We start from the raw sequence: 12,481 nt of genomic DNA on the forward strand, positions 1-12,481 counted from the left end.
GCATCCTTAAAAAGAAAACGGCAAACTCAGAAATACCACACCAAAGACAAGCTGACAGAAGTCTAATCCTTTGACAAGAAAACAAAACCCAAATTTTATTATAACATTGACCGTCTTTCCAACTTCAAGCTTGTTCCAGACCTCTCCTTTCAGTATGTACACAGGAAACAATAATATGCTACTTTTCTGTACATTATTCACAAAGTAATAATTCACATGTACAGTTCACTGGCCAATGAAGCACACTATAAGTTACTATGTACATAGTTTCCGTGACGGGCTGAATATAGAATTCACGAACGTTCAAAAACTTAATACTTTCTACCCTTTGTATTTTTAAAACAAAATTTGAGAATTTTGTAACCTTGCAATTTACAAATTCCCTTTCTTGATAATTTTACACCAGGTAAAAAGACAGAGTACAAATGGAACTATTCTAGGCATCCGTGTGCTGTTTCCAGGAAAGACAGTTCTCTGGCCTGAAGAGCAATCCCCTTGTTACATCGAGAATTTCAATTTCATTAAATACACCAAATGCCAAAGCAACTGTTGGTCCACTCGAAGGGCACTGTATAATTACTGACAGCCTTGCCGGAAACTCGGGTTCACTATTTGTTCAGTAGAAGCGTGAAAGGAGAGAAGACGTGATTGTTCACAGATGTGGCTTACTATCTAATGTACACTACAGTTTGGGATTTGAGACATGACTGATTTGCCAAAAATAAAGATTTTGAAAGAGGGCAGTAGAACTTGAGTCTTCATTGACAAAATGTGTCAAAAGGTCCGAGCCCACATCCACAATGTAACACTTTCTGAGTACATTCTTAAGTGTCGGAAGAAATGAGCGCCCCTGGACAAATTTAGAGAGAGAGAGAGAAGAAAAGTTTTACCGCACTAACTAACAGAGCAGAAAAGTGGCTCACTGTCACCAATGGGCACACCTAACAACAGGGTGTAATAAGTGGAGAATATGACACGGGCACAAGCCAATGATCGTATGCAACAGGTGTGTCCAAAACAGGATTCCAGAGTTAACGCTGTGCCCTCTTGTCGGCACGCACCTACATGTTTGCAAAGCGGAACACATCTAGCATTGACTTTAGATGCAAGTCTTTCATCCAGCCCATTCAGTTGCTTGATGGACACACGCGAGCCCTGCCGGTGACTGGCTTTCCCCTCACAGTATAGTGATGGTCGTCTGCTGGCCCATGCTAGTTTTCATCCCCGGCGGCCGCTTCTCCACGTGTCCGTTGCGTTGGTGGCCGTACTCAAACTTGATGCGCAGCTCGCCAATGTGCGTGATGGGCAGAATGTCTGGGATCCACTCGATGATGAAGGGCGTGGGCTCCGTCATGTCGGGGGTGGTGTGGCCTGTCGGGAAGTCAATCAATCAAACGGCAAATTTCAAACACACTGGTCAGAACATAAGCGCACCTCCACCGTCAAAGAGGAGAGGGCCTTGTAGGTCACGTTTCAATGTGTATGGTGCCATGCCAAGACCAGGCATTCTACTAAATGAGATAGCGCACGCTCTATATCGCTCTGTATATTGTGTTCACATGCTGCTGTCACACAGTTGCTGTGTTTTAAACAACCTTGTCTTCTCCTGTTCATGCACAAGGCACAAAGGAGAGCAACAGCCAAATGAGCCTTTTAAATTTGAACCATCTGGCATCTAACAGGATTGGTAAACAAGTTTAATGCTCGCGTGATTCACTTTCCTGTAACGACCAAAACAGAGAAACGTGGACAAATGATGGGAGGTGGAAGTCAGGCTAGAGACATTTGAGCTGCGGATTTTCGCAGATTTGAATGAAAAAGAGGAAGTTATGGACAAAGGTGCAAAAGGAACTTCTATCAAACACTGGGGTAAGACGAGAAAACTGAGACACAAATGCATCTCAAAAATATCATTTCTTGAATCCAGGGCAAGGGAACGTGCGTGTGGATGTCCAAGTAGGAAATATCAAACAAAACAGACAAATAAAACCAGTTCCGAGTCAGTTGGCTGCTTCGCTGTCCGTTTGAATCTACTCACCCACTTTGAGGTACGTCTTGAGCTCAAATGGTTTGATGGGGACCTGGCCGTTGATCTTCCGGTATGTGGAGGGGTCCTGCTCCAGCCGGGCTGGGGAAGGATTCAGGGAAAATGTCCCGTTGCTGTTCTCCACAAAGCTCCTGGTCACCTCCAGAGGCACCTAGACGGAAGAATGGAGGAAGCAGATGGAGGTCACTTATTCAAGATAGCCTAGTTGCTACGCATCTTTGAACTCTTTCTCTGTTAGGTCGATTCAGTGAAACTCTCCGGGAAACGTAATGGTCAAAATCACAAGGTTGCAGTCTCTGTTCTGTGTAGAAGTGCCCCCTCTCTGACAGAGAAGAGAGACTCTGGTGGGGCCATTTTAGCCGGGTGCCAATCGCACAAGGGACGAGTATACATTCGTACAATTATTGGTCGTGCTCAGCACGGCCCATGCTTAGCATGCACGATTCTGTGACTGCACAGCACTGGCATTATGATTATGTTCACACCGTGTGCTGTACCGGAAATACTCTGGCATTCCGAAGTGCCAAATATAAAATATCTTCACTACAAACCTCTTTGATACAAAGAATAGGCTTGAGGTCAACTGGCACAGTCATTTTACATTCCACTGTTAGCTCCTCTTGTGCTCAATCTAACGAAAAGCTTAAGTTTGCAATATGCCCACGCTCTGCAACTGTTATATAAATGTATTCAAGAATAGAATGTCTATCTATCAACTGATCAGCTAGCTAAAACAATTCCATATTACAGCCAAGTTTTGTATGACGCGACATGGACGTGCTTTTCTGTTTTTCAGAAGCTGCTGGACATTTTGAGGGATGCATTTTCAAGGTCAGGGTTGGGTTTCGGATAAGCGTTTCGAAGAAATTTCGTCTACACTTGACGGAGCAATACCTCTTCTGTGTCAAATATCTGCTTGACTTGTAAAATGTTGGTCAGGTGCCACATGTACTTGGAGAAGGTTCCGAGCGGGAGGGCGTCCTTGCGGATGAACGCCGTCGTTGCGTTGGGCAGTCGCTTCTTCTTGCCGCCAAAGGCGATGCGCTGCTGCAGGAGGTCGAAGAAGACCTGGGGCACATGGAACACCAGTGGCTCGGGATGACCTGTGAGAGAAAGGGAGGAGAGAGGGAGGTGGGTGGGAAAAAGCCATGTAAACAGAGCACGAGGCGGTGAGATTTATAAGGAGACGCTCGGAACAGTTGATAAGCGAGCCACAAAATGCAGACAATTACAATCCTGTATCCCTTCCTGTGAGCTTTTCTTTTTCTTGAGATTCGCCAAATAGAAATCCAATTTGCACATCCAGGGGAGTTTCATTCACATAGTTATATTAAGTGAAGCCTCATCCGTGTTTGTGCACAAACCAAGGGAAAAGTCGACGACATTTGTACGGCTATTTGCATTTCTGCATCTGTGCATGTTATAATGTGTCGCCAAAACCAATATGCCAAAAGCCTAAACACATAATCAAAACTGGACATATTATTTTTCCTCCATTTAAGCAATGCAAATGCTTGTGCATATGAATTTTGTTGAGGCTGTTTAACCCCTTGACGACGGGAATTTCTTCCCGAAAGCGGACTCCAAGAATTCCAGCCTCGCTGGGCCACAAAGGCCACCTGCCAAAGCGCAAATTCTTGGTTTGTGGCCCTGCGTGTTCTGCACGCTTTGAATTATACGGTGAAGAGGCTGATTGTTCGGTGGCATGCGGCTCTACTCACCCTTCCACATTCCCGTTGCCTCTTTTCAAAGTGGGGACTATTGTGAAGCTGGTGATTATGATGCAAATTCGGTCTTTTCATTTCTGGGCTACGCACAAAGACCAATTACCATATACACAAGAGCCAGGGTCTGCCTTCTTTCACCGTGTTTGCTCAAGCGTGGGTCGAGAATAATAGCTGAAAAGCGGGCTGAGGATCTCAATTTTTACGGTGTGTCTAGCCGCCTCCCGGAGCGAAGGGGTTAATTTGTCATCCTAATGATATGAACACATACGTTATTTGCGCAATGCATTTAGAGTACATTATTTGAATTCGTTCCATCTTGTTTCATAATCTCACTACGGGGAATGAGTTAGCACTCTAGTAATCAATTGTGGTCCTAAAAAATGGTCCTAACTGAGACCCGACTCACCGTCAAACTGGTAGTGCATGGTCTGGTTGATGCGCTCCGTCACGCTGGCCAGCCACTTGACGAAGCTGACGGAGACATTCTCCCCGTCTTGGGGCTGGGGCAGCGCCTTGTTGGGGGTGGTCGCGGGGGTCGGCTGGTTCCGCTTGGTGGCCTGCTTCTTGGCGGGCGAGGCAGCGCTCTCTTGGAGGGTGAGGAGGGCACTGCTGGCCTGAGCTGCAAGAGTTGTGCACGTCAATGGGTGTCAGAGAGAAGGACAGGTGGCTTTGGGTGATTAGAAGATTTTCACACTTCTCTATTTACTTCTTCCCCCACAATAAAAAAAAATTCTCTAGCACAGACATTATTACAGTAATGAGACATTACACATCGCAAGGACTACCAAGTATTGGCTCACGGCACCCTCTAATTCACTCCATTTGGGGTCTTTGCAAATGGAATACTGCATTGTCAAAATCACTCCGTATCAAGGGTAAGTCCTGCACTGCCAAAACAGCCAAGGTTACACGAGACATTGTCGGTCAGCATCTTTATAAAGTTTAATAGTCATTTTCTCTCACACCCTGACAACTGGGCTACAGTCTGAAAACTCAATTTGATGCCTGCCGTCAGCCTGAGCCTACTTTGGCTGAGAATACTTTTCTCTGCTGTTGGAAAGCCAAGGTTGATAAAAGAGGCTTGTTGATTATAGAGGCTTTGCGTGGTAGTTCTTTTGTTCCACAATGAAATCTCCTTTGTGCATACCAAGATGGCAGCCACACAAAACTTTCTTTTGGTTCCAATTTTCCATGTCCAATGCAGAGTTTCTCTTGAACTCACAAAAACTGTACAGGCAAAAAGTAACTTTCCATGCACATCTGCAGTCCCTCACCTAACATGTCGTCCTTCCGCTGTATTTTGACCAAGAGATTTGGGTTGTTCTCTTCCGTGATCACCTGATCAAGCTGTACTGGCTCACTGATCACAGCCATAGTGGTCGTCGATACTGTAGAAAACATGAATAATAATTAACATTGGCCCTTACCGAACTCACAAGTACAATAACGCCTTATTTCAAGGGCATTTGCTGTGGCTTGTTCAAGCACTGTCCAGAAGTCAATGGGGCATCCTTGTCACTCAAACCAAATTGAGACATCAGGCTCATGTCAAGCAAAGTGGTCTCGCTATAATTTTCTCAATCTTCTTAAAATACAGAAAATCATGGACAGCAATTTAACACAAATTAACGAACTAAATGTATTAGAATGACTCGAGCTAAAAAATAACATGAAAAGATGATCTTAACTTTCCTAGGCAAAGATGCATTCTGCACAAAGTTGTCCTAACAGTGAAAATCAGTCAAACGATTGCTAGATACTGTAGAGAGAGAAGTGGAAGGAATTTGTCACCATCGGTGAGAGTTGTGACAGCTGGAAAGTTCATCATCTTACCCACAGAGTCCAGATTGATGAAGAACTCAAATTCTTTGGCTAGAGCATCATCACTTGCAAATGCACAAATGCAGGCATAGAAGTGCACACAGCGCCGCTGAAGTTCTTCTCCCGGCGAAGCCCTGAAATTCCGAAAGTGTCGGCAGGAGCATTGGAACTTGTGCTCTATGGTGCCGTTCTTGCGCTGGCTCTCTGAGAAAGAGAAGTGGAGGAATCCCAGCAGGTTCTTGGGCTGAGCCTTGCACTTAACCACCATGACATTCTTGCTGACCCGCTGGACCAAGGGGCCCGTGGTCTCGGTGGCCAGCAGCCAGATGGCCTGCTTGATCTCATTGGACACGGGCAACCCGTTCAGGACCGAGTTTTTGAGGGTCAGCGGCACGGCTTCCGTCTCGCTTTCCAGGGCCAGCCGGATGTGGTTGCAGTTCAGGACTTCAGCGCCAGCTGGGGTGGCAGTAGCAGCAGTGGCCGTGGCGTCAGTGGGCTTCTGACAGAGGTCCACGTAGCAGCGGGCCCCCTGCAACACCTGACCCTGCAGGTCCATCAACGGGTGGAGGGGCAGCTCCACGAAGCCCCGGTAATCGGGCCCCCGGTCCCTGAGTCTGACCGAAAACACCTGGACAGTGGAGCCTGTGATGATCTTCACCGCGTCGGCGCTGTGTCCCTTTTTCCTGCCTGCCCCCCGCAGGACCATGTTGCATGCCTTGTTCTTGCAGCTCAGGCCCCGGATGCCATTGTAGAAACCACAGTTGGGGCATTTTTTCACGCCACGCAGCGTTGGTTTGCCAAGGTCCTTCAGCAACTCTTTCGTTTTGACATTTGTCTTGTCCTTGTCTGCCAGAGCCATGGTCAGAAACCTACATGGACATTAAATGAAACCAAAACATCGGAACATACATTATGTTCTTTCAGGTCATGAACTTTTCTACACAAAAACTGGTTGAAACAGATCACCTGCTTCCAAGAAAATGGCAGTCATGGCAGGAATTGAGCTGTCGTACAGGAGGTGATTGCATATTCTCTTAAACTGTATTAGTGCACGTTCCCCTGTGTCATATTTGAGTCCATCACAAGTCCCTGGAAGTCCATCACTAGTCATTCAATCTTAAGCCAATTCAAAAGCTATTCAAATGAACTGTGACAAAAATATTCTCTTGTCATTGCTATCCCTGTTACTTGTAACCGGCCTTGTGAGGGGACTTGTAACCGGCCTTGTGAGGGGACTTGTAACCGGCCTTGTGAGGGGACTTGTAACCGGCCTTGTGAGGGGACTTGTAACCGGCCTTGTGAGGGGACTTGTAACCGGCCTTGTGAGGGGACTTGTTACTGGACTTGTGATAGACTCAAATGCAACACTGCAGTTCCCCCAAAACTTACTACACCAAAGAATCCGCCTTGAAATTACACTTAAGTCAGGTGTCCAGAAGCATCCTAATAATATTTTTACTACCAACATAACAGAGCCAATCTACAGTGCATGACTCTTCCCAATTCATCAACCGCACTCCTTTCAAAATTGGTTGAACCAACATATAGAACACCGAGCAAGCTTGGCCATTGGCCATATGCATGTGCAATGTGATTTACACAAACAGTGTGATTATCGTTGGGTGGAAATGAGAGACTGGTGAGTAAAAATGTCAGATTTTTCACAAAATATTTGGGCTCATGGCCTGAAACTATTGTACAACCATTTTCAAGAGCTACAGGTACCTCAAGGTTGTTCTCACAGAACATCTGATTGAAAAAGCGGACTTTACATAGGATCATTTACCGCAAAAGCTCAATTAAAAAAAGCATAGCATTACGACCCGTGTAAACAACAACTGCTCCATAGTCACACAGAGTATCTATAACCTGTCAGCTTTTTTCTAGTATATGAATGGGGCTATGGTGGGACTATCACGTGCTGGTAATGTTATCAAGGTATAAGTTGGTATTACATTTTGAAATACGCTTAGATAGAGAGTTGGCTTGTACATGTATTTCTCTTATCTAAATGAGTTTTGAAGAAATTCAATATGGGTTATTTTTTGAAGGAGTTGTCAAGAAGGAGATTCCATCTGGGGACTGTCCATGGATGTAGTGAGCTGGTGAGTGAGGGTAGTTGTTGTTATGGAAAGAGTTCCACATGCTGACAACTCTAATTTTCTCTTAAAATGTTACATGTACAATAGCCATAAGATAGTAATAACATGTCCCAAAATATGAAATTTAGCAAGGAAAATTCCAAAACATTTACTTAGAAAATTTTTTTTTTTCAGACAAGTCTCATAGGTTTGTGCACGGGGGCACCAACTTTTGTCTGTATATGGAACTCTTTCCGTTCTTGTTGCCTGGATCTCTTGAAGATTTAATGTGTCTGCCTTGTTTATAAGTGGAATGGAAGGATGATTTTGCAAATAGGAAATATTACAACGGATTATACCATAAAGTTCCTTATACTTATAGATGGTGCATAGTTGAGCTCTGGTGCATCTGTCTGTTAAAGATTCCAAACCTAGCTCACTGAGCATTGCAGAGACACTTGATGAGCAGCAATCATTCTTTAAGACAAATCGGCGGTTCATCTTTGGACCTTTTCAAGTACACTAGGCCTGTGTTTTGTTGATGAGGGTCGCATACTGCACGACAGTACTCAAGCAGTGGTCATACAAGCGCTTTGTAAAAAGGTAAGCTAGTTTCCTTGGTGTGTTTATCACAGGCATGAAGAGCTCGTTTTCAGGAGACCAGAACTCTTCACGCCTGTGACAAACACACAAAGGAAGTAGCTTACAAAGTGCTTGAACACCTAACATGACTAACGTTAGTAGTGACTACTAGAGTTCACCTATGTAACTTCAGTAGCCCAAATATTAAGTTATATGGAACTCTAAACCTTTCCGGGAAAAGTTCCATATACAAATGCCAGGAATTATTCCCTACAGTGACCAATCAACTGTAAGAAATCAAAAACATGTTCAGAAAAGTTCTATTTAGGAGGGAAAAAACACTTTCCAGTCACTGTACATCACCCCTAACCACTTTGCCCCATCTCCACTTCGCCCCATCCCCACTACACCCCACTTCCACTTTGCCCCGTCCATGCTCAAGGGTGTTACAATCACAAGCTTCTTCAAAACATGGTTGAGAGAGGAGTTCCACAAACGGCATGGAGTTATGCATATTTCTAGAAAACACTACAGCATTCACGAAATTAATGTCGACTTCGTTGTCAATGGTGAATTAATAAATATGGTTGGACTAGCATTGGGTTTATTTCTCATCCTCTTCGAGTTTATCTCAAAGCCATAAACAATTCGGTACACATTGTTCTGGTAATTTTCGATGCATCTAGACAGGTGCCCCGGTGCGGATAATCTTGAGCACCGCAGCAGGAAATTTTGTGGAAACATGCTCGCTTCAAAGAGCAAAATAACCTAAAATAAACTCATGAACACAGAAAATACACAGACAAGATACTAAGTTCTGTGAATTAACTTGAAGAAATCTTACAACAACAATTTTTTTTGTGATGCGTGAGGTCATATACATGTACGATACCCGTGGGATGATTAGACTGGTTGCCACTCATTCTTTTGCATTTGTGCAGCAAGGTGGGAACCAGCACGAAACACGAAGAGAACTCGGGAAATTAACAGAAATTGTTTTTTACATGTTGCAAATGTAACTGGGAAAATTTAATGAGAAAAAGGTTGTTCTGAGGTATTTTTTAAGACAGAAAAAAACAGCATTTATTAATTTGTCATTTTTGGATTTATTGAATTTGTTTTTAAAAGTTGCCAATAAATATTTTTAGAGTCTCGCCGAAAAAATAGGGTCAGTCGGGAAATCATAAGCATTGTTTTGGCCCTTGCAAAATGGATTCCCCAATGGTTACTTGATAACTAAAACTTTGATGTTATTATTTGTTGCATTTAGGCCTATGTCTCTATTACTAAAGAACAGAATGAACGATAATCGGTGGGACAAAGTGGGGATGGGGCAAAGTGGAAACAGGGCGAAGTGACCAACACCTGAAAACACAAGTTGTTTACTCAGAAAACACTTGGAGTTTTTCAGACCAGTCTCAGGATTTGTGCACAGGGTGTCAAGCAGTGTATCATGTGTATGTAATTCTCTCCATCTTTTCTGTTTGGCATGTTTGGCCATATGCATTAGGGCCTACATCATGCACAGGCCTAGGCCTACTGCAAAATAATCCAAGCGGAATTTGAGATGAGGCCCCAAAATGCCGATCACGCCCAATTTTCGCAATGTTCGGACAATTACTTAGTTTGGATCAGCACAGCATTTAACTTAGCGTAGTACATGTATTACATGTAAGTAGCAGGCCTGAGCTGTACTACGGCAACGTAAACATAGTAAACTCCAGCACGTTCAGGCGAAGGGTTCACGAAGGCAAATCTTGACTCTCAACAAACGCTGGAAAGAATACAATACTGAAACAACAATCCTACCTTTTTGACTAATACCTCTGAATGGAAATGTGATTAAACAGTCGCAACTTAAATGAAAAATATTACATATTCGGTCGCTGTTTCTAAAATCTTGTTACCCATTCGCCGCCATGTTGGTAAGAAATAGCGCGACGACAGCGGTAAAAACGCAGCATTTGATTGGCCAATTTTAATCACATGCTACCTTGACTTTCTGATGTCAATTTCAATTGGGTATCCACTAGAAGTTTGCAAGGTGTACAAAAAATCCTGTGCAAATAAAAATTGACCTTAAATTGCTGCAATATGACCATACAAGTGAATAATTATACACAAGGGCATTGATGCAAATAATGTCACTGTGCAACTTAGGAAAACATTTCCCTCATTCTGATCGCGTGAATGTTCCATTCGAGTTCGACTTGTCAGCAAATGGATGTTAAATTTTTCACTCTTTGCATCGGATGGCTCCCTTTCATTTCTTTCAAATTCTTTTTTTTTCTTTCTTTCTTTTTAAATGACGCATGGATGAATCCTGGGGAACCCCCGTATAACCTGAACTGGTACTGAATTAACAACCCTGGATCATTTATTTAAGTATGTGGAGAGCTACATGCGATGATGCAAAATGGAACGTTCCATTGCTGCTGCGGTGCGCGTGCGGCCGCGGCTGCGCCTCAAGTTGAGTTGACGGATAATTCGACAGTGCCTTGTGATCAATGATCTATCAATCAGAGAACAGCGTTTTACCCAGAGGTGTTAAATAAAAAAATATACATGTACATCATGCAAAATATCTCACAACGCGTCCAGTCGGCTTTGCCGCATGAACCAGTGACTTACTACAGTGGCGCAAACCCGGGGGGGGGGCGCTTCGGGGTTCTCCCTAGGTGCTTTTGTTTCCTTCCTGAAAAACAAACGTGCAATACACGTAGAGTTTAGAGTTAACCACTCGGATATGTGTAAGACGACATTGCCTCCTGTGTTTAGACTTAACGTTTTAACTTTCCGAACCCGGTGATTCACGCTACTCGTGAACTTGGTTTTATTGTGTTGCAGTCATTTCGCCCATTACCACTTTGCTTACAATACACAACTTCGCCACAACCACTTTGCCCATTTACCACTTGGCCCAATTGCCACTTTTCCCATTGCCCACGCGCCACTTGTTCGCCCACAGCTTTGAGGCCGTCCATAAAGTACGTACGCACGAGGGGGGGGGGCGTACTGAGGGGGAAGGGGTTCAGGCCAGTGCGGACCGCATGCAAATCGAAAATCTGCCTTTAATGAATCTTCATCAAATCAAGACACTTTCTCAAACAAATGCCAGGATAAGCTTTTGTGCATCCTCCACTGTCCACCCCACCATTTTATCTTCCTGCGCCTACGCCCATTATGAGTAAACCGCACATTTCCTGTGACACAAAGACCGGCAGCGTAATTTTTTTCCTAGGAAGGTAAAGGGTAATTATCACATACATGTATGGGCGTGGTTAACTGCAGGCTTGATCAATTTAGTGGACACTTAGAAACTTAAGTGCTAAAGGTAAATGTCCGGCTTTACTTTCCTATTTTCAAAACATCCTCCAACCAACTAATTCCCCACCAAGAAAAAATTACTACGTGTTGACTCAAACTCTTAATTGTTCTACGTATAACGCTCTTCTAACAGAGCTACCATGCAAGTCGGCCAGAAGAGCAATTTTGGTGTGTCCTTACTTAAAAGTTTGTATACCCCATTTATGATAATTGCCCCCAATCTTCGTAGGCGAAAAACGCATGCACAACGGTTACGATACACCCATTTTATACCCCTAACCTTCCTAGGGAAAAAAAATTACGCCGACCGGTAGCGTCTTCCAGAAACAAACAGGTGCCCTCTACGCGTGCAAAAGAGAGAAAAAAAAGACGCCGTTATTTTTTGTTTTTATTCAAAAACATCTTTTTAAAGTTGCCAGCAAAGTAAATATTTTCCAGGACAGTTCATAGAGAAATACCGATATAAAAAAACTGTTATTACTCTGGTCATTTATTTCAGAATTTGGAATCGACGTGCGAATAACAGTGCTACGGTAGATGTACAATGTACTGTGACATTTATGATGCTTAAGCAAGGTTCCATCATAAGTCAAAGATATGTGAAATACGTATGCGTACAGGGCCAGGGGAGGGGGTTGGTGGAGCCACTGCGTACGCCATGCGTACAGGGGAGGGGGTACTTTATGGACGGCCTCTTTTGTCAAAATTGAAAAGGGAAGATACAGAAAATCAACTGCCAATCCCTCCAGAATTCATCCTGAATGCCAGAAAAAGAGATAAAAGATCAAATAGGAATACTAAAATTTAGTGAATTCTCAGAACTTCAAGGTTTTCTTTGATGTGAAGTCGATGCAAAGCTGAAAGAACTGCATGAAAAAGCTGGAAGCCTGAGCGAC

At 43.8% G+C, this 12,481-nt stretch overlaps 1 protein-coding gene across 1 annotated transcript; it reads right to left on the bottom strand.

The window, feature by feature from the left end:
- Window positions 1–66: 66 nt before the first annotated feature.
- c2orf42 (chromosome 2 open reading frame 42) lies at window positions 67–10,189 on the bottom strand. Its single transcript, XM_022242011.2, has 7 exons — window positions 10,068–10,189; window positions 5,608–6,464; window positions 5,049–5,162; window positions 4,181–4,393; window positions 2,942–3,150; window positions 2,039–2,198; window positions 67–1,371 (listed from the first exon to the last, which is right to left on the bottom strand). The coding sequence occupies exons 2-7, from the start codon at window positions 6,452–6,454 to the stop codon at window positions 1,178–1,180; spliced, it is 1,737 nt and encodes a 578-aa protein (XP_022097703.2). The 5' UTR covers window positions 6,455–6,464; window positions 10,068–10,189; the 3' UTR covers window positions 67–1,177.
- Window positions 10,190–12,481: the final 2,292 nt, after the last annotated feature.

This window comes from Acanthaster planci, linkage group LG13 (genome assembly GCF_054643075.1).
Source record: "Acanthaster planci isolate LZ-2023a linkage group LG13, COTS_SCS, whole genome shotgun sequence".
In the NCBI taxonomy this organism is placed as follows: Eukaryota; Metazoa; Echinodermata; class Asteroidea; order Valvatida; family Acanthasteridae; genus Acanthaster; species Acanthaster planci.